At 42.0% G+C, this 23,436-nt stretch overlaps 1 protein-coding gene across 4 annotated transcripts; it reads left to right on the plus strand.

Moving 5' to 3' along the window:
* The first annotated feature begins 417 nt into the window (after positions 1-417).
* c1qtnf2 (C1q and TNF related 2) lies at positions 418-22,199 on the plus strand. Of its 4 annotated transcripts, XR_013499791.1 has the most exons (5): positions 418-688; positions 10,025-10,220; positions 12,448-12,696; positions 18,843-20,850; positions 21,574-22,199. XR_013499791.1 is itself a non-coding variant. In XM_078231163.1 (4 exons), the coding sequence occupies exons 3-4, from the start codon at positions 12,453-12,455 to the stop codon at positions 19,472-19,474; spliced, it is 876 nt and encodes a 291-aa protein (XP_078087289.1). In that variant the 5' UTR covers positions 418-688; positions 10,025-10,220; positions 12,448-12,452; the 3' UTR covers positions 19,475-22,199. The 4 variants fall into 4 exon arrangements, 2 of the variants coding, with proteins under 2 accessions (XP_078087289.1, XP_078087288.1); XM_078231163.1 differs by having other exon boundaries at positions 18,843-22,199; XR_013499790.1 differs by lacking the exon at positions 10,025-10,220 and having other exon boundaries at positions 425-688.
* Positions 22,200-23,436: the final 1,237 nt, after the last annotated feature.

Genomic DNA, 23,436 nt, shown 5'->3' on the forward strand with positions numbered 1-23,436 from the left:
TGTACCCAACATAAACATTACTCTGCTGATTACTTTTGAAAAGAGTGCCAAAAGCGCTTGGATTATTATTGGGGTAAAAATATATTGGCTTTATTTGTCAGAATTGTATTAGAGACAACTACAGCAATTAATGGAGATGGGATTGTCGCCACCTCTTATCTTTCTGCACCATTGATCAAAGACAGAGAAAAAAACTAAAGCAAATGAAGAAAATAAAGTTTACACGTTGGTGCCGGAGACAGCTGTCAAAGCAACTAGACACAAAAGATGAAAACCAACAGTTTCCGACCACTGTCAACATGTGCAGTCTTAATCTTAATACAGTCAAAATTTCCAACTACATGTGACATTGGCGGGAGCTTTTCCAACGGCTTACGTTATGGGAAAAGAATGTATGAGAAAGAGGAGGAGAGCGGGGGGGGGGGGGGGGAGAGAGAGAGAGAAAGACCAAAAGGCAGCTTTGAGTTGGAGAGGGGTCCAAGAAGAAGCAACAAGAAATGTCTCTGAACTTGCTGTGTCGGTGAGCGGTTTTCGAAGCACTAACTCGAGAGGGAAACGTTGAGACAATGGAAAGGAACAACTTACTTTCCTGACGATTTTTTAAAAAAACAATCTGCGCTACATGCAAGTGGAGAGTTGCTGGTTTGAAACATCACTGCAGCTGGACTGGCCGCACAGTTACTTTCTGGTAAATTCTGTTTATATGTTTTATATTTTAACTCTTCGCATGCATCCAGTTATCGTACCCAACGATATTCTTTGTGCCCAGTACATGGGGGAAATTAAGTTATAGAATGTCTGGGAGCACCAATTTACGACAAATCATGAGAGAAAAATAGTTATGGACAGGCCTGGCATTTCAACTGACCCCCCCTCCATGAACAAGCTGGCATTTTAGCCAACCCCTCCGTGGACATCCTGACCCACCTTAGGGCAGCACGGTGGCAGAGTGGTTAGCACTGCTGCCTTACAGTGCCAGGGTCCTGTGTTTGATTCCCGTCTTGGGTCACTGTGTGGAGTTTGCACGTTCTCCCTGTGTCTGCGTGGGTTTCCTCCGGATGCTCCGGTTTCCTCCCACAGTGCAAAAGACGCGCTGGTTAGGTATACCCGAATAGGCGCCGGAGTGTGGCAACTCAGGTATTTTTACAGTAACTTCATTGCAGTGTTAATGTAACTTGTGACCAATAAATTAACTAAGTAACTTTTATTTATTTTGTCAGTTTTGTAATCTTTAATCTTCAAGATCAAAACTTACCTAAAACATTTAAATTATTAACCAAGCAATGCTTTGGCTTATTAGTTTAGCCTCCAGCCTATTTTGAATTTGCACTAAGTTGATATCAATATAAAAGAATGCTCCAACACTGAACAAGATTCCATTGGTTTCCTGCAGTCACTTGTAGCTGAAACAATGTCAGAATCTCAAAGGAACTACATTTGGGTTTCTTGCATTTGAATCCTTCTGTTAAAAGGATACCGATTTCAGTTTCAGCATGAACTGTATTGGGAATGAAACCCTCACTGGAGGGTCCTGAAGATCTTTGAATTAAATTTGTCTCCCATTTTCTAAAACCAATCCCTGACCCACTGATTCAGATTCATTTCTGCACTGCTTCTATCAGTTAACACCACAGAGAAGATGCAAACCGGCAAAGAAGGGAATCCTTCTGTCAGAGGATGGGAATTGGCGGATAATTGAAATTGTTCTCCAGTTTTGATGTCAGATATACAGTAGTATATATTGTTGGCACGTGTGTGAAGTTGAACAAGAGACAAAGATGTCTGCGTGGATTCTGGTTACTCTGGTTTCCGTCCACACTCCAAAGAGGTTAAGTTCATAGAATCATAGAAGCCCTACAGTGCAGAAAGAGGCCATTCGGCCCATCGAGTCTGCACCGACCACAATCCCACCCATGCCCTACCCCCATATCCCTACAGATTTAACCACTAATCCCTCTAACCTACGCATCTCAGGACACTGAAAGCAGAGTTGATTGACCATGCTAAATTGCCCCTTGGGATTAGGGTAAATTAGCAGGGTAAATACGTGGGGTTACAGGGATAGAGCCTGGGTGGCGTTGTTGCTAGTGCAGGCTCAATGGGCCAAATGGCCTCCTTCTGCACTGCAGGGATTCTATGATTATAATGTGTCATTTGGAGAAGCCAAAATACAAAGAATAAACTGCGCTAAATATCCTGACTTGTGATTGTATCCTGTTAAACCCCTTGGATAATAGGAGTGCAGATAATGGAATTCCCGTTGTGTGTAAAATTTTCCGCTGTCAGCCTGGTATATCAACCGCACTCTGTTACCACGTTGCACTGGTTCTGAGTATACCACAGATGGGGGCTGAAGAAGCAGAGCACTTAATGTACTTTTAAAGGATTTAATCCTCCCCCTCACCCCATTGTGCAGATGCCACCTTGCAGAAATTTAGCAAATTCAATTATGGCATGATACAAATGTTGCTGCTGCTTTGGATTGCCACGTGGGCATGAATTTGTTTCCAAGAGGTGTCGCTGGGTCCTCAGTCACTCCCTGCTCTGTTGTAGTTGATTAACGCCATTCATTCTAGGCTGTGGGGGCACCATCTAAGAATAATTGGATATATAGCACCAATGCGTATCCATATATATTGGAGAGAAAGCCTTTGTTTTGCATGTTAATGACAATGATAAATCAGTCAGTGCCAATTGAGCCACAGATGTCACACATTCATGGTCTTTACATTCTCGCTGATAATGTTGGCCTCCTATTAAATCCTGCAGAAACTTTGAACTGTGTCACAGGATGCTGCAGTTTATTCGGGGTTCGTTGTTGTAGCAGTGATGAGGCTAAAACTCAAGTGAATTTTGGAAAGGGAACACCAAGATATGGCTCAGACTTGAAACCCACAGCTGAATCTCTTTTATTCATTATAAAGCATATGAATATAATTACTGGGTTCTAATATTTGATTAGGCCATATGGCAGTGAGGCATCTTCAGGAGTAGCTGAGCACAGAGCAGAATGGGACCAGCAGGAGCAGGAGGAAGTGTCTGTGTAACAGCTGGGAGCAGATCGCTGGTTACCACTCCATTGTACCTCAGATGAAAGTGCGTTCATGGGCAAATATATTTACAGTTGGCTGCTGCCATCATGGCAGTTGATCTCTAAAATTGATTACCTTCGGGTGGCGCGGTGACACAGTAGTTAGCATTGTTGCCTCACAGCACTAGCGACCTGGGTTCGATTCCAGGCTTGGGTCACTATCTGTGCGTATCTGCATATTCTCCACGTGTCTGCGTGGGTTTCCTTCGGGTGCTCCGGTTTCCTCCCACAATCCGAAAAACATGCTGGTTACATGCGTTGGCCATGCTAAGTTCTCCCTCAGTGTATCCGAACAGGCGCAGCAATGTGGCGATTAGGAGATTTTCACAGTAACTTCATTGCAGTGTTAATGTAAGCCGACTTGTGATACTAATACATAAACATTGTGATACAGCAAGCATTGTGGAGCCTAGCTGTGGTTGTTGTCCTGCCTTATGTACAATCCATCAGTATGCTCCACATTATTTAGCCATTTTTTTCTTTATTCTTTCATGGGATGTGGGTTTCACTTGCTGGGCCAATATTTGTTGCCCATCCCTAATTGGCTTGCTAGACCATTTCAGAGGACAGTTGTATGAAATACGCAGGTGATCTCAAGCTCCCATTCCCCATTATACAGCGCCAGCTGGGCTGTCTCGTTTTGGTGATTAGAATGTTCTTGACCTTATAAAACAGGTATCAGTTCACTTACTGTGTGCAATGCCCCAAAATATTCCAAATTCTGAACAGTACATTTGCAAAAGAAACTCAGGGAAGCAATGCAACTCACAGAGCTCTGTTTCTGTGTTGGAAAAGCAGGTGGCCAGTGGTTGAAAACCATTGTGGGAGAGAGTAACACCTCACCCATCCCATTGATGTCCAAGCTCTGACCATTTCCATATACAGGCAGATTCCAAAATGGATGAGCAGCTTTGAAACAAGGGCGTACTGCTTTATTATACAAATTAGGGGCCTATGCCAGTTCTGGGATCTTGCTGCAAAATTCAAGCACAATCAGGCAGAGTTATCGCCTTATATTCACCACCTTGTTGCACCAGGTCTTTTTGCAGCTTAAACAGTGGCTCTTAAATGGATTGTTGGAGGCTATTCAAAAGATAACCACAAAACGTTTGAGAAGTTGTGAATCCAGAAATTGCCCAGGACCTGAGAGTCTGATGGAAATCCTGCCTGGTCTGACAGGTCAACTGGAGCAGGGTGGCCATTTGACACCCGCAGGTCCTTGCACCCTTTTGAATGAATCCCGAGACCTGACTTGGTTCAGGGCTCAGGTTGGCATGGACTATTGAGCAAAGCAATGGCATTACCAATTTGCTGCATGTCAGGGTCACAATTTTTCCTCTTCAGATCTGTAAGCCATTCTTGGAACTTGGGTAGCGTTCAGGCTTTCCTTTTGAAGATTCTGCAAGATATCTGTTTCACCCTGATTTATTTTGCCTCATAAGCCACATCCCAATTGCTTACATGTTTTGCATGTGGATATTTGGCATCTGTTGTTTAATGTTAGAACTGCAGATAATTAAATATGATTTCCCCCAGATGAGTGTGTTCACAAGTTAATAAGGAATTTCCTTAAAAATTGTTGCTGCTGCCAGATTTCTTGTGGGTTGTGCCAGCAGTATTTTGAAATTATTGCAACGCAATGTAGTATAAATCATTATCATCCATCCACACTGTTAGCAGCCCTGTTATTTTACTTCATTTCCATCCTATCCCTTCCTTCCCTGTTTTCTTGGAGAAGATGCTTCATGTTGTAGGTTAGTTCTATGGGTCTGAGAACCAAGTAGCAATTAATCAAAGCCATCATACTTTGTGATTCTAGACAAGGACCAGGTACAAAGATCATAGCCAGAACCAACACTCTCTGTACCTGGTGTCTACACATGCACACTTTACAGAAAGCAAGCGATCAGGATACCTACTTCCTTTTGTTATCCTTAGAGGTACTGAGCCTAATTGTCGCACATCAAATAATTGTGACTGATTCAGTACAGTCTGTGACAGAGTCTGTGGCCTTTTTGATCTCTATGGCTTGACGTTATTAAGGAAAGGACTAATCGGTTAAATAGCACTGATCAGACAGGACATAGTTAGTTTAGGTTTGCCTTAAAAACATGATTGTTCCACAGATGATATTTTAGGCGTTTATTCTGCTTATCCATGAACTCTGGTTTGACATTGAATGTGTTATATCAGCGAACACCTCTGGACTTGTTTGAAGTGATGGTAATGCTGAGTACGGTGCCTGGGCTTGTACTCTGAGGGTAGTGAGTTATTGAAACAAGTGGGAAAAACACACTATATTATTTGCATAGTTAAACATTTTGATGCTGCACAGAGAGTATGTGGCAGAATTCAATCAGTGCTTAATACTTACTGAAGGACATTTCCACACAGAATTAATGAGACTAAAATCATACTAAACTGGAACTATTCCCCTCTTCTTTGTGTGACACCAGCACCATGTAAGCTTCCCAGGCAATGGCCACCATGGTAGTGTCTTTGAAAGAAAGTGTCCTATGTCCAATATTCCTATGAAAGATAGATTTCACCTGCTGTGTCTTCCCAAAAGCCTGTGCTTTATGTTTCTACTATAGTTTTTTTCTTACGCAGAAATAATAAATAGTGCATTGATTGAACAAATATGTATGTTAGTCTTTCTAATCAACATCATTCTAGGTCTACTTTATTGAATCTAATGTGTTAGTCCTCAGCCATATTTATTTCCACTCTTGATGCTATACTGGATCAATTTTGATTAAATACTCAGGCAAACTCATTTGATGTCGGTATTTTGATTTAAATTATTGGCTAATGACATATACGGCAACATTCTAGCTTGCTTCAGCACTGTCATCTTCTAGTCATAGGATTGTGGCTTCTTTTGAACTTGAACACATTCGAGCACTAGAACTAAGGAAGAGACGCCAGGGGGTTGGTCTCAAGCAATCAGGGTCTCAATTAAAAGGAAAGACTGAAGTGACTTGGGCTGTGGGTGATAATATAGAGACAAGCCAAATGTGACTTTAAATTGCGTTAAGAATAGGAAAATTCTCCCCACGTCTCGGACAATATTTATCCCTCAACTCGCATCAACAGAACAGATTATCTGACCATTTATCTCATAGCTGATTGTAGGAACTTACTGTTTTCAAATTGGCTGTGATGTTTTCCTACATTATACCAATCACTACATTTCAAAAATACTTTACTGATAATAAGAGATGTTGTGGGGAATTGAAAGTTGCTGATGTTATTCAGGACGTCAAGGGAACATCATTCAGATATCGGTAAAATCTCCACTCACTCTTTCACCAAACTGGATTTCAGCCAAAAATACCAGAATGCAGAAATTTTGAGCAGCTTTTCTGTTTCTTTGTGTTTCTCTGATGGGGGGAACAGTGTCTAAGGAGGCTCAAACTGAGTAGGGAAGTAATCACTCAAATCAATATCCAAAAATGTGATTGCAGTTCCATGTTGCTGAAATTCACTATTTTTGGCAAATAGAATCAAAAACTTTTGAATGAAATTGGCCACAATTCCTGCTGCTGTGATTTTTGGGTCCCTTTTGGCAAATAGAATCAAAAACTTCGTACAGCATTTTAGCTGATGAAAGCTGATTTAAAACTGCATGCTATTTCTTCCTGTAGTCTTACAATTTTGTAATGTATCTCCATCAATTATGTCTCTGGCGTTCAAGAAATTCCACAATGGAACATGAACAGATTTAGATGAACGGATTTGCTGCCCAAAGAATGACCATGCTTTCTCTAAAAGGACTATGTATGTGAGATGACTCAAGTTGAGTATGAAAAACACCAGTGAGATCTCCACATCTCTGTGACTGATCTAGAGCTAAACACTGTTTCTGGGACTCTGATTATTCACCTCATGGCAGTGGAAGCTAAGGAACTCCACATCAGTGGAAGCTAAACAGACTTGATTTATTTTTCACCACAGGGTTGCTCCAAGTGCCTGCTGATTTTATTGACATTGCTCTAAGCACATTCACAATGTAGCAAGGAGGTGTTTGAAGCCTTCATACCACATTCTTTGTGTTTCATCCATTTCTGGAAAAAGAACAGCAAAGTCCTCAAGTGAAATAACTTTTATTCAGGTGCTTGATTTCTATGAGTAAGCAGTAACTGAAAACACACTAACATTGACTTCCTCTCAAAATGCATCAATTTTCAGTGATTCAAGACGCAGAGCTAATCTAGGTGGTTAGGTGGATTGGCCATGCTAAATTGCCCCTTCGTGTCCAAAGATGCGCAGGTTAGGTGGATTAGCGGGGTAAATATGTGGGGCTACGGGAATAGGGCCTGGATGAGATGATGTGTTGGAAAGTCAGTACAGATTTGATCGGCCGAATGGCCTCCTTCTGCACTGTAGGGATTCTAAGTACTGGACATGCTTATGAGTAAATGAGAATACTTCTGAATTTGAACAAAATTTACTCATTCTTCATGTTTATTTATTTAAGCAAAGTAACTGGTTTCAAAGATATCAGTCGTGTGTCCAAAGGTATCATTTGTAGCCCTGGCTAAGGACCCTGCAGAAAAAGTGATAGAATCAAGCTGAACGAAACTACACTCACATACATAGAATGCCAGTTTAGTTGTGGAATTTAATATTGGTAATAGTGGCTGAAGAGGATGCTGAATAGATTCATTTTTATCTTAAAAAACTGTTTAAACTCAGTTTCTTTGTTGTCTGCCATTTGTCTTATTCAGCCCATCCAAGGCACAATACTCAGAATTCTGAATACTGGGGAAGCTGAAAATCTGAAATTAAACAAAAAATGCTGTTTAAACACAGCAGGTGTGGCAGTATCTGTGGAGAGAGAAACACAGTTAATGCTTTGAGCCAATATGATGCTAATGGGCTGTAGAAGGGACCCAAAACATGGGCCGGAACCCTACCACCTCGCCCACCATGGAATCGGAGTGGGTGAGGGTCCGACAACGGAAACTTCCATTGACCTCGGGTGGGAATTTCCGGTCTCACTTGAGCGTGGCCATAAAATCCCGTCCATGAACTCTGTCCCTCTCTCCACTAACCAAAAATCACAGCAGCAGGAATTGTGGCCAATTTCATTCAATAACTGAGGCGCATGCAATTAATTATGTTGCCCTTCTGTTCCAGCTGAGGTCACAACAACTGGGGATTTAGCTCCTCCGGGTATATTGCTCAGAAACAGTCTCTCGAACTACTGGGCTAACTGCAATAATTTTTCCAAGTTGTAATCTGCCTTCTTTTATTCCAATTTTTTGTCATGGTCTGCTCAATTAGCATAAACCTATTTAGAGAGGAGTTTTGGCAATGCTTAAAGTAGAAATCCAACTGGTCTGGGTGGGATACCATTGCAAGAGGAAGTTAGGCTGGAATTAGTGGAGGCTCTAGCCATAGTTTTCCAATCTGCCTTCGATATCGAAGTTGTGCCAGAGGACTCGAGGGTTGCAAATGTTGCACCCCTGTTCAAAAAAAGGGACGAGGAATAAACCAGGTAAGAAACAGAAGGCAGAGAGCAATGATTAGTGTTTTTTTTTCAAACCGGAGTGAAGTATAGAATGGTGTACCCCAAGGTCAGTATTAGAATCAATAATCTTGACTTGGATATTCAGGGTATAACTTATCATAGAATCATAGAAACCCTACAATGCAGAAAGAGGCCATTCAGCCCATCGAGTCTGCACTGACCACAATCCCACCCAGGCCCTTCCCCCGTATCCCTACATATTTACCCGCTAATCCCTCTAACCTACGCATCTCAGGATACTAAGGGGCAATTTTAGCATGGCCAATCAACCAAACCCGCACATCTTTGGACTGTGGGAGGAAAACGGAGCACCCAGAGGAAACCCCCGCAGACACGAGGAGAATGTGCAAGCTCCACACAGACAGTGACCCAAGCCGGGAATCGAACCCAGGTCCCTAGAGCTGTGAAGCAGCAGTGCTAGCCACTGTGCTACCGTGCCGTCCCTTCAGAGCTCAGAATGTTGCAGACAGTGAAGGGGATAGTAACAGACTTCAGGAGCACCGGTGAAATGGGCAGACAGGTAACAGGTGAAATTTAAAGCAGAGAAGTGTGAAATGATTCATTTTGGAAGGAAGAATGAGATGGAGCTACATAAACTAAATGGTACAATTTTAACAGAGGTGTACGAAGAAAAGGATCTGGGGCCTTAAGTATACAAGTCGTTAAGGTGACAGGATAAGGTGAGAAGACTGTTAAATAAGGCATACAAGTTCCTGGGTTTTATAAATAGAGGCATATTGGATAACAGAATGGAAGCTATGTTAAACCTATGTTAAGTTAAACCACTGGCTTGGAACTAGTTGGAGTATTGTGCTCCGTTCTGGGCATCTCACTTTAGGAAGATTGTCAAGACATTTGAGAGGGTGCCAGAAAGATTTACTGGAATGGTACCAGGAATTAGGGACTTCAGTTGTGTGAAAAGACCAAAGGAGCTGGGCCTGCTCATCTCAGAATGGAGATTATACAGAGATTTAATAGACGAGTTAAAAACCATGAAGGATTTTAATATGCTAAATAAGGAGCAATTGTTTCCACTGGCAGAATGGTTGGTGATCGAAAGATAGAGATTTAAGATGATTGGCAAGAGAGCACGAGGTGAGATGAAGACTTTCTTCATGCAGCATCTTATTCTGATCTGGAAAAGATAGTGCAAACAAGTTCAAAGAAAATAAAACATTTGCACTTATGTTGTGCCTTTCATCACCTCAGGGTGTCCAAAGCACTTTACAGCCACTGAAGTGCAGTACTTTTGACGTGTCGTCAATATTGTAATTTAGGAAATGCAGTGGCTACTTTGTGCGCATGATAATGACTGGATAATCTATCTTACATGATGTTGATTGAGAAATAAATATTGGCCAGGATACTAAGGATAGCTTCTGTGTTCTTCAAAACAGTGTGATGGAATCTTCTACGTACATCTCAGAGGGCAGCGGGGACCTGACTTTCATTCTCATTTGAAAAAAAAGACATATCTTCCAGTGCTGCACTGGAGTCTCAGCCTAGATTATTGTGCTGAAGTTTCTGGAGTGGGACCTGAACTCACCCACTGAACCAGAGTTAACACTGAGGCCAGGATTTTGCTGCCATGAGGTAAGTTCCCACATCAGGACCCAATGCGGGACTCAGGCCTGTGTGGACAGCCTCTGGGTCCCTGCCGATAGTCTTCCTGGTAACAGCCAAATAAAAGGTCGCCATTGGAACTAATGTCCAATTAAAGGCAGCAGGCTGCCTCTGCAAACTGCTGGCCTAATTGGCAGTGGCCCGACCTTGCTATGGAGGGATGTGAACTCATGCCTGAAATCTCGATCTTTGGGATTACTAGTCTAGTAATATTATCAGAGACTGTGACATAGTTGTATTGCAATTTAAAGCAGTATGCCTCATAGATAATGCCATAGTGTATGTAAAGAAGTCTTGCAAAGTGCTCTATCTTACATTTAGAATATTAGAAAGGAGGAAATCTAAAAAGATAGAGTAGGAATAGATGGAAATTCAGGTCTTGTGACCCTATAACTTCCTGACTACAGGTCACCGTGAGCACTGCTAATCAAAACGGCCCCTAGGGTTCTCTGAATTCCCTTCACCCTTTGTTATCTTGCCTGTGTATCCTTCACATGTACCCCTGGACAGTGAATGGCAATGGGCTATTCCAGTGGGAGCAGCTTTGGTCAATCTCACACCTGCTCTCACTCACTATCCCCCCCAGGGGTGAATTTTCAAACCAAAGCCACTGATCGACCCCAGCTCAGTAGTAGGTGTGCATTCTAACTGTCCATAATGCCAATGTGGCTGAGACCAGCTGTCTTAGCAAAGACCAGGATTTAACCTTGGATTGTCCTTGTCTATGACTTAGTGCTTGCTGCAAACAATATCCATTTTAACTGACAGTTTGGAATGTACCACGCAGTGTAATAAAAAGACCATGCACAACACATGTTCCCTCTACGACGTATGTGTGTTTGACCGTGTTGCAATCTTGAATATACTATGCACTGCAATAAACACTGGGGAGGCAATGGCCAAGTGGTATTATTGCTAGACTATTAATCCAGAAACTCAGCTAATGTTTTGGGGACCCAGGTTCGAATCACGCCACGGCAGATGGTGGAAGTTGAGTTCAATAAAAAATATCTGGAATTAAGAATCTATTGATCACCATGAAACCATTGTCGATTATTGGAAAAACCCATCTGGTTCACTAATGTCCTTTAGGGAAGGAAATCTGCCATCCTTACCTGGTCTGGCCTACATGTGACTCCAGAGCCACAGCAATGTGGTTGACTCTCAAGGGGAAGTAGGGATGGGCAATAAATGCTGGCCAGCCAGCGACGCCTATGTCCCACGAATGAATTTTTTAAAAAAGCTGTGCATAACGAAGAAGTGAAGGCAAACCTGCTGTGGAGGAAGGGTTGCTAGAATTGTTGCTAATATTCCTGATATACAGATAGAAATTTGCCAATGTTTCCCACTCCAGATGATTAACATGAGTCCTACAGAAAGTACATTGATGTGGATGTTCAGTGGGGACAAGGTTGGGATCAGCTAGGTGGCCATGTGATCATATGACCATTCAACTTTTATTCCTGACACTAGCTGAATGGTAAGAAGTCTCACAACACCAGGTTAAAGTCCAACAGGTTTATTTGGTAGCAAATACCATAAGCTTTCGGAGCACAGCTCCTTCGTCAGATGGAGTGAATATCTGTTCTCCAACAGTGCACAGACACAGAAATCAAGTTACAGAATACTAATTAGAATGCAAATCTCTACATTCTGTCTGGAGACAATACACATCTCTTTAACCTGTGTTGAATGCTCCCTCCACCCACATTATCTGTACCTTTAAGACCTGGCTGGCTGTAGAGATTTGCATTCTAATTAGTATTCTGTAACTTGATTTCTGTGTCTGTGCACTGTTGGAGAACAGATATTCACTCCATCTGACGAAGGAGCTGTGCTCCGAAAGCTTATGGTATTTGCTACCAAATAAACCTGTTGGACTTTAACCTGGTGTTGTGAGACTTCTTACTGTGCTCACCCCAGTCCAACGCCGGCATCTCCACATCATGACTAGCTGAATGGTCAATCATGTAAGGTCTTTGCAGGTCTATGGGTGCCTATGGAATTGTTCCCCAGTATGAGTTACAAACCTAAGAATGGACAAATAAAAGGAGAATTTTATAGGTTTCACATAATACCCACTAAGAGTCATCTGCAGCACAGTTTTGAACTAAGAGATTGTCTCAGGTATTTGGATACATACATAGTTCAGTGAAAAGCTGTCTAAACGATAACCTGTGTTGACTTTCCTTCCTAGATTTGATGATGCTGTGGCTTGTTCTCCTTTTCTGCTTTACGTCCCATGCTGCCAATCAACTTCCGAAAAGCCAAAAGACGCCCATTACAATTGACCCTTCCCAACTTATTTGCAGCGCTCCTGGCCCCCCAGGGGCTCCTGGGCCTCCAGGTTACCCTGGCCAAGCAGGGACAATTGGAAGAATGGGGTTTCCTGGAAAAGATGGGCCAGATGGTAAGAATGGTCCCAAAGGACAAAAAGGGAAAGAAGGTAAAATAATTGCATTGCTCTTTCTAGTAGCTTCTGTCAAGATGTCTGGAATTTACAGTCATGGTTGTCAAAGACAGTGCAACCTCACACTTGTGTAGGCCTTGTGAGCACTTCCACATTCAACACAAAAGTGTAGATTCTGATATCAGTGCAAAACGGATGATAGACAGACAGAAGTCCATTTTATATCGTTTTCCACTGGCTGCTTTTTTATCATATCCTTTTTTAATCATATCAAGTCAAAATTTACCCCAGAGGAAGAGAGCATTAAGCAAGGTTTATAGGCCCTTTATTAAAAAGAGCATTGCAAATGACATTTATAGTGATTTTTTTTAACATTCTCATGCATTTTTATAAACTTTTCTATTTTTAGGATCACAATGGGATGCCATACATGATGTCTCTGGTTATCTGTTAAAATAATACTTGGATGGGTGCAAGGATAATAGGTTAAGAAATCCAGAACAAAATCAAATTGTAAGAAAAATGTAAACAGCTAACGGCTTTTTAATCTATGTTTATCAATGGAATGTTGAGTAGGGAGGAATCTAAATAGCCTGGAACCTGTCCAAGTATTCATGACATTTGCTATATTTACTTACAAATGTTGTGATTTATGTATGCTGTATGTGAATTAAGGGTTAATCCACATTAAGAAAAAAGGTTTTTTAACATTCTTGACCTCAAAATTGAAACTTTAAAAGCATTAAAGTTAAATAGTTAAAGTTTATTTATTAGTCACAAGTAGGCTTACATTCACACTGCAATGAAGTTACTGTGAAAATCCCCTAGTCGCCACACTCCTGCACCTGTTCGGGTACACTGAGGGAGAATTTAGCGATTCACCTAACCTGCACATCTTTGGACTGTGGGAGGAAACCGGAGCACCCGGAGGAAACCCATGCAGGCATAGGGAGAATATGCAAACTCCACACAGACAGTGACCCAAGCTGAGAATCGAACCCGGATCCCTGATGCTGTGAGGCAGCAGTGCTAACCACAATGCAACTGTGCCACCCTGAAATAGATTTCAGCTTCTAATTTAGTACATTAATATTTACTTTGTAAAATGACTTTATTTGCATTATTTCAATGGTTGATTTCACAAGTTCATAGATTGTGCACTCTTGAAAAATTATTCCTTGACTTAAACCAAGCCAATTTTTTTTTTGATTTGGCAAAATGTAGGAATGATAAATTACCCTTATAAAGATCTTTAACGTCCTTAAACTTGCCCTTAAATTTCCTTGTTTTATTCTCATCTCGGATACGGTTATTAGATTTGGAACTTTGATTTATGTGCTTTTCTTCCATGGGCATTATATTTAAAACTGAGTTTAAATGTAGAAATTGGACATGTGGTTACTTCATCCTTATGTGACGGTTAACATCTTACTGTGCTATAGCTGGGAAGTTCAAAATTACAAGACAAAAATGTAATTTAAAAATCCTTACAATTTTGAGTTTTGAAACATGAAACTATTCCACAACATATGTTCCTTTGAATTAACAGCAGATTATGATTTATTTTAATGGAATGAACGCTGCCCATGCCACAATATGTTTGAATTGGGCAGTAGGGTGGGAGGGAGAAACCTGAATTTAAACCCGAATTGGCTAAAGGCTGGGAAGGAAGGTTGCTCTTTGGGGGTTTCCGTTTGCCAATCATGGGATGTCTCCCTTGAAGTGAACACCCCATTCCTTCTTACCTGCTCCCTTCCTTATGCCCAGCCTCTCCCCTTGCCCTCCCCACCAATTCTCCTCTCCCTAACCTTCCCTAACCTTCCCGGCCCAAAACTCTTGACTCACCTACTCTGGGGATCGAAGGCTCCACTCCCTACCTGTTGTCCCAGCAGCTGCCACTGATGCCTCCCAGAGATTGGGACCTCTGCCCCAATGAGGAGACGGAAGTCCCACTCAGCCCTCATTAATAAGCCCCTCAACACTTCATGGCTGTGGGGGTGCTTGGTCTGTTGTCGATGGGCATCATGCTGTCATGGTTTCCTGGGGGTGGGGTTTGGTGTGAGTGGTGGGTGGCATGCGATTCCACACTCCCCTCTACCCATATTATTCAGCCCATTGGAACACCACGCCCAGGACATCCCTCTCCAAACCATTCACCATTCTGACTTGGAACCATAATGCCATTCCTTCACTGTTGCTGGATTATAATCCTGGAACTCTCACTCTAACAGTACTTTGGGTGTGCTACACCACTTGAACTGCATTGGTTCAAGAAGGTAGCTTACCACCATCTTTTGAAGGGCAGTTAAGGATGGACAATAAACGCTGGCCTAGCCAGCAAAACCCACACCCCGTGAATGAATAAAAGAAAAATGCTTAGCTGCACTGCCCTCTGCAGCATGCTAACATTAAATGTTGACATGAGAAATGGCCAATTAAGCCAGATAACCTATTCAGACACCCAGCAAGAGTCAAGAACATCCATGATCTGAAGAGAGGAAAAGAAATGAACATAAAAACTGATAATCAGTTCTGGTAAAAGATCATCTACCTGAAACATGAGCTAGATTTTTGAAGAAGGATCAGAAACCCGATATCTGGATGTACCCTGGGTCCTGACACCGTGCGCAAACTGCGTCACTCTCGCGATGCTATTTCTAAATTCAAATTGTCCAATTGGTCAGAAGGCAAGCTCCGTCTCCAGCTGAGATCTGCTGCTGCTTGCCTTACCCGGGCCAAATAAAGTGGTAGTGCAGACTAGATTATGTTAGGTCACCAGAACCAGCATGAGGAGGTTCAGGAAAGGTCAGCTTTAAATAAGTGGAGCGAATGTTGCTGATGACCCTGTAGCGGACCCAAAGCTGTGCATAAACATACACCAAATCACGTGGGTTCTTGAATTAAAAATTCAATACAAAGTTAGATTGGAAAACAAATTGTGAAGAGGATACAAAGAATATGCAAAGGGATATAGATAGGTTCAGTGAGTGGGCAAAAAATTTGGCAGATTAAATATAATGTGGGAAAATGTGAGGTTGTCCATTTTGGTTGGAAGAATAGAAAAACAGTATTATTTAAATGCAGAATGCTGTGGGACAGAGGGACTTGGGTGCCCTTGTGCATGAATCACAGAAAATCAACATGCAGGTACAGGAAGTAATTAGGAAGACAAATACAATGTTAGCTTTATTGCCGGGGGGGGGTAGAGCATCAACATAGGAAGTCTTGTAAATTAGGGCATTGGTGAGACACCACCTAGAGTGTTATGTACACTTCTGGTCACCTTACTTAAGGAGGGATGTGCTTGCAATGGAGGCAAGTTAGAGAAGGTTTACAAAACTGATTCCTGGGATGAAGACAGATTGAGCAGTTTGGGTTAAACCCATTGGAGTTTAGAAGAGGGATTTGATCTTATTGAAACATGTAAGATTCTGAGGGGGCTTAGAGGATGTTCCTTCATGAGGGAATCTGGAATTAGGGGTTACCGTTTAAAAATAAGTGGTCACTTGTTTAAGATGAGGAGGAATTTCCTCTCTCAAAGGCTTGTTAATGTTTGGAATTCTCTCCTCTAGCGAGCAGTGGGGACTGAGTCATTGAATATATTGTTGCAAAGTTGAGTGGAAGGTCAGAATTTGGTGTTTGTAAAATTATAAAAAATTGTAAATTGCTAAGAAGTGAAAGTATTGCATGGTCCCTTTTATTAAAAAAAAGGTGTTTTTTTTCTTTAAAAAAAAAGTATGTGCCTATGCAGTACACAGACTGAAACATTTGTATCAAAGGCCAAATAGCAGGGTTGCCTTGGTAACAGGCTTCAGGCATTTGGATGTTTTGAATTTAGCCTATCAGTTTAAATTAGGCACTTGGATACCAGCAACCTATTAGATTTGAAATTGATATTTTGGTAACCTGAGAACCAATCATATTGTAGGGGATGTGGATATGTCATCACAGATATAAAAGAAGAGGCAGTAGGTCAATAAGCAGAGACAGTAACCGCCCTCTGCCACAGCTCATAGCTTTTAGCTCAACGCCCCGTGTAGATAGCAAAGAAGACAGAATATTCCGGAAGACAACAAACCTGGTTGTAATTTAGAGAGTGACTAAAATTCTATTTTTTTTGTTAATAAGTGGGAATTGCTTTTGTCTAAACAGCATTCCATTAGAATCATGTTTTATTCTGTTTGTTAATAGTTTAGTTAACTTGTTCATTGTTAGATCAATAAATTGTTACTTGTTGATTTTGGAGAGAGTGTCAGGGAGTTATTTTGATTTAACCACTAAAAGTTGCTGAAACGCAGATATTACCACTTCTCACACACTTTCAACAGATTATGAGGCGAGGTATTCCTCTTTGGATGGTTCGGTGTTATTTTCTCAGAGGGGAGATCAACCTCCACTTCATAATAATATCCAAGACTGAGACAATTTTTGGAAGTCCATATCTTTGGAGGAAGGCAGAAAAGTGGAGTTAAGGCTGGAATCAGGTCATTATCATTATCCGGGGCGGCACGGTAGCACAGTGGTTAGCACTGCTGCTTCACAGCTCCAGGGTCCCGGGTTCGATTCCCGGCTCAGGTCACTGTCTGTGTGGAGTTTGCACATTCTCCTCGTGTCTGCGTGGGTTTCCTCCGGGTGCTCCGGTTTCCTCCCACAGTCCAAAGATGTGCGGGTTAGGTTGATTGGCCAGGTTAAAAATTGCCCCTTAGAGTCCTGGGATGTGTAGGTTAGAGGGATTAGCGGGTAAATATGTGGGGGTAGGGCCTGGGTGGGATTGTGGTCGGTGCAGACTCGATGGGCCGAATGGCCTCCTTCTGCACTGTAGGGTTTCTATGATTATTGATGGGCTTCCACAAGCTTCAGGGGCCAAATAGCCTCCTGCTCCTATTTCTTTTGTTCCCATGTTCAAAATTGCAAACACACTGGGCATCTGAACAAGCCCATTGAACAGAATATGGTGCTGTTAATTGGTGGTAAGTGGTCCGTCCGTCCCACTATCCCCCCACTCCTCACTAGTCCTTTTGAAAATTTAAGTCTGTCCCTGAGGTATGAGAATTCAGTAATGACCTCCATGATTGCAGGTTTTAAATCCTGTCCACGCCATGTCCCAACCCCATGGCCATTTGAAAATTTGGTGGTGTACTTGGTTTTTCTCCCTGCAAAGATGCTGCCTGGGTATTTCCAGTGTTTTCTGTACAAATTGCTGCCATTTGGTTATGCCGTTCTGCCTGCCCTTACCTCCTGCCAGCCTCAGCCCTTCACAAGAGCATATCACGGCTTCTGCACTTCAGGATTTCACAATTTGATTTCAGTGCTTTGGAAGCCAACTCTAGAGGAAGGATTGATTGATGTTGGTCTTCTATATATCGAGCAAACTGTAGCCACCTCGCTCTAGTGTTTGTACCATTCAAGCACAAGGCTTGAATTCTACCCATCAGAGTTCTAGGTTTCTGAACAAATTCTAAATTCTTAAACAATTATTGTAAGGAGACAGAAAAGTAAACTGACAGCCTAACAATAAATTCTAGATTCCTTTCTGTCATCACTAGGTTACGGCACAGAACAAAAAGATTCAAAAACCTTATTCCAAACTGCTGAGGGAGGAAAGGAAAGGGAACTGAACTGGTTACTTAAGTGTTTTAAGTTTATTTATTAGTGTCACAAGTAGGCTTACATTAACACTGCAATGAAGTTACTGTGAAAATCCCCTAGTCATCACACTCTGCTGCCTGTTCAGGTACACTGAGGGAGAATTTAGCATGGCACCTAAGCAGCACGTCTTTCGGACTGTGGAGGGAAACCGGAGCACCCAAAGGAAACGCACACAGACATGGGGAAAATTTGCAGACTCTACACAGTCACCCAAGCCGGGAATCGAACCCGGGTCCCTGGCACTGTGAGGCAGCAGTGCTAACCACTGTGCTAACATGCCGATCTTTGAACAAACCAAAGTGCCTTAGTTGAACTTTGTGACAGAAACAAAATAAAGAGCTTGCATAAACCACTTTTCATACCTCAGGGTGTCCCAAAACCACTTCACAGTCACGATAGTTCTTTTGAAAAGTAGTCACTATTGTACAGGCTTTTCACAATCTCGTGACGCCTGTTTCAGCACAGAACCTGAATGATAATGAATATGGGATTACAAATTTTACCAAGAAATAAAACAAAAGTTTTCTTTTCAGGTGACAGAGGAAAAGCAGGAATAACTGGAAAACCAGGTGTTAAGGGAATTCGAGGAGCCATTGGCAAGGCAGGTCCCCGAGGACCAAGGGGTAATAGAGGGGATCGAGGCAATTCAGGAACTAATGGACCAAAAGGCACCATTGGAATCAATGGTGACCCTGGTTTGCCTGGAATCTGCAAATGTGGCACAAATGCAGCAAGATCTGCCTTCTCTGTGGCTATCACCTTCAGCTACCCAAAGGAACGTATGCCCATCAAATTTGACAAAGTCCTCTTAAATGAAGGAGGACACTATAATGTTTCCAGTGGCAAATTTATGTGTGGGATACCTGGTATTTACTACTTCTCTTATGATATTAGCCTGGCAAATAAGCACCTTGCCATTGGCTTGGTACACAACGGGCAATATCGTGTTAAGACTTTTGACGCTAATACTGGGAACTACGATGTAGCCTCTGGTTCAACTATTATGTACCTGAAACGTGAAGATGAAGTTTGGCTGCAGATTTTCTATTCTGAACAGAATGGTCTGTTTTATGATCCACAGAGGGCAGACAGTTTATTCACTGGTTTTATGATTTACGTTGATCAGGACTATATGAATGAACTTGAAGAAGAGCAGACTCTCTAGGTAACAAAAGTCTTGTACCTTGTGATTCTAAGACTTACATTTCCAAAGTATAAGCTGTTCAATCACTTAGTAAAATCCAGACTGGGATATTTAAAGTCAGTGCATAACTTAACAAGATGATACCTCCATTAAAATAGCAATGAGAAGAATGTCACAGCGAACCAGTAGGTTTTTTTAAAAGCTTTTTTTCTCCAGATGTGAGTACGACTATAGTACGACTATATTTATTTGCCCACCCTAGTTGTCCTGCGGTGGTGATGGTGGGCTTTCATCTGAGTGTTTGTCTTCAAAGCTTACTGGTTTGCTAATGCACTTTGGAGGGGGATGAGCCAGCCACATATTGCAGACTAGAGGCACTTGTGAGCCACATCAGGTCAGGGTAGGAAGTTTCTTTCACCTGAACAGCGTGAGTGAAACAGTTAGGGTTTTACAATAATCAGACAGCTTTTATCGTACTTATTTCTGCTGTCAACATCTCAGATAATTATTATGCTGAATTAATCTGATTCTAACACTAATAGTCTTTTGTGAATGCTTTTGACTGATTTTATACAGATTTGGCCACCGTGTGCCCTGATTTTCATAATTATGTTTCCATAATAAGACAAATTTCCATGACAAACGTAATTTCCAACTTTAATAATTATAAAGGAAAATTGAAGCCATGGCGATGTGACCTAATTCTACAGTCAGGTACCTGACGCAACCACGTACTGGGCAAGAATGTGGTAAATTGGGCTGGAGTGGTGGATATTAAAATGGGGAAAGTGTCCTCACTTCCTTCTCGTGTCCCAGCGAATACCATTTGAATTCCTAAGATGTGGGAGGCTGGAGAGAAGGCCACACAGGCAGTGAGGGCCTCATAATTATGCAAAAGTAGGGGTTGTATGATGCAATTTGGTCCATGAAGTGACATTTAGCCCTTTCTGTGTGTGTGACTCGGGCTGAATGCAGGAGCCACCAGGGGACCCATATCAACAAGCAGAAGCAGGACCAGAAGTGATCAAGGAAGATGTTTTTTAAAAATATGTTTTTTCATAAGCCAGGAGAAAGAACATCTGTTCCTCCAGGCCCCATGAGTAAACCATGGACATCTCTGATATGGGCTTCTGCCCCATCCTCTTTCATCTGCGATCATGTCCTGATTAGCCTGTAAACGCTGACCCAAGTGCCAGGGAGTGCTCCTTTACATTTTCAATCGTGCTTTCCTGTCACCCAAAATCCTGCTTCTGCCCACTGGCCAGCTTGTGATTCCCACCGTGTTTGTGTACCGGCACCTAATATCAAGCACAGAAGTAGAGTTAAAATCTCTGTGGGCCTCACGCAGCCAAAGCATGGACCTCACATACCCATCCCTGTTGTTAACATTGGGAGAAGTCTCACAACACCAGGTTAAAGTCCAACAGGTTTATTTGGTAGCAAATACCATAAGCTTTCGGAGCAGAGCTCCTTCGTCAGATGGAGTGGATATCTGTTCTCAAACAGGGCACAGACACAGAAATCAAATTACAGAATACTGATTAGAATGCAAATCTCTACAGCCAGCCAGGTCTTAAATGTACAGACAATGTGGGTGGAGGGAGCATTCAACACAGGTTAAAGAGATGTGTATTGTCTCCAGACAGAACAGCTTGTGGAACTCTGCCTTCACGGGCATTCAGCCTTGGATCTTCAGGTAAGCGTTCTCCAAGGCGGCCTTCACGACACACGACAGCGCAGAGTCGCTGAGCAGAAACTGATAGCCAAGTTCTGCACACATGAGGACGGCCTAAACCGGGATGTTGGATTTATGTCACATTATCAGTAACCCCCACAGCTTGCCTCCTGGACTTGCAGAATTCCACAAGCTGTTCTGTCTGGAGACAATACACATCTCTTTAACCTGTGTTGAATGCTCCCTCCACCCACATTGTCTGTACATTTAAGACCTGGCTGGCTGTAGAGATTTGCATTCTAATCAGTATTCTGTAATTTGATTTCTGTGTCTGTGCCCTGTTTGAGAACAGATATCCACTCCATCTGACGAAGGAGCTGTGCTCCGAAAGCTTATGGTATTTGCTACCAAATAAACCTGTTGGACTTTAACCTGGTGTTGTGAGACTTCTTACTGTGCTTACCCCAGTCCAACGCCGGCATCTCCACATTATGGTTAACATTGGGACCATAGAGTCAGTCAATAGGGACATCCTTGAATTGTTGAGTTCAAGGCTTGAAGTCCCTGTTTGCACAGACACATGGGAAATGTTCCCTTCTGTTCAATATCGTGCAGTTGGATATAGAAAACAAAATTACAAACTGAACAACAATCCCAGGCAGACATGGGAGATGCATTTACTTTTCTTAAGATCCTTTATCGACAATCCCAAAGTTGACCTCTTTGTGCCATTCATGGAGACATTTTTGTTCTGAATTTCAAATTGCTTTATACAACAGACTTAACTTTGTGTTCTTATAAAATATATTATGACTTTGTTGCAGTTTTTGAAAATGAAATAGGATGTGATGTAGCAAGTTATTTACTTGTTGTGGTGCTGCATTCATTTGTGTGTATTCTGGAATCAGGAAATTGGTACATGGGCCAAGGTCATTTTGTAATTCTTATTTCTATAATTGGACATCTTTAGACTGCATAAGATTTCTCGTAGATAATAATATTTCATATTTTTGTCGAATAACTTAAAAATACCAAAACTTGAAATAAAGAGCATTTATTTGGGGAACAATGCATGAAGTTTTCATTATAGTTTTCTTTTGAAATGAAATCATCTAAGCAAAATATTAAGATGTAATGACGCATTTTCACAGACTTCATTCAAAACACATAAGGTATTTATTAAAAAGAAAAATTGTACAGCAGTACAGCAGCCACATGGCTGCCCTAGTCCCCTTCATGTCTTCTGCCTAAAAGAGGACTCGCCCCCACCCCCCCCCCCCCCCCCCGGGTGATTACCCATTCTGCATCCCAATTGGTCCCCTCTCAAGCCAGGTGACCCTTACCCTGGTCCATTGCCCTTAAAGGGACAATCACCACAAATCACCACATCCCTCCCCCTTTAACTTCTTCAATAATTAAATTAGTCAGTCCTAAATAAATATTATAGTCATTAATTGGACAACTATAAATCGATTCTTTGAGGGGTTTTTCTGTTTCTCGTAGAACAGTGTAATTCTGTAGTCTGAGATCGACATTAACAGGAACTGCAATAATAGCTACCTTTTTTGGCACAGACAGTTCATTACTACTTTCTTCCACAGAGACATCAGTTATGTCTATAACAAGTCCAACAGGTACTTCAGTGCTTACGGGTTTGAAAACCTTTCTTGAGGGTAACACTGATGCTGGAGCAATCCACATGCTTATGAACAATCTGTCCCTCCATGTCTACTTGGTACGACAGGGGTCCGGTCTCAGAGACAATAATTCCAGATTCACCACCGAAGTCTTGTATCATGTACTTAATTTTTTTATGTTGCAGAGGTAATGGCTCATTGATGAGATCTTGAGAATGGAATGTTTAAACGTAAACACTTTTATTGGTAGACTTTAACTATGCACAGTTCCAAATATGGTCCTGCCAGTTTTGTTTACAATATTAATCTGTCACATGTGAAGGACAGGTCGGAGCACTGTTTCTGGTACTTAGGTCATGTGATAAACTTTCTTTTCTTTCCAGCATTTCAAGTCAGCATCTTTTTCACCGACCATTTTAGCATATTGCGTTTTGTGATTTTCTAATTGTGAGAACATTTCAGCAATCTTGTTCTGACTCGTAAGGTGGGATTTTATGGCCTCGCTCATCCCAAAACTGTAAAATCCTGCCCAAGGTCAACGGACCTTCCCATGCTCCGGCACTCACCCGCTCCAATTCCAGAGGTGGGCGGGTCGGTAAAATTCCAGCTGCGGTCTCAGTTTTTTTCTGTCTGAATTGCTGATTCTGCTGTTAATTTCAATGTTCTTTTAA

Source organism: Mustelus asterias, chromosome 16, assembly GCF_964213995.1.
Source record: "Mustelus asterias chromosome 16, sMusAst1.hap1.1, whole genome shotgun sequence".
Lineage (NCBI taxonomy): Eukaryota > Metazoa > Chordata > Chondrichthyes > Carcharhiniformes > Triakidae > Mustelus > Mustelus asterias.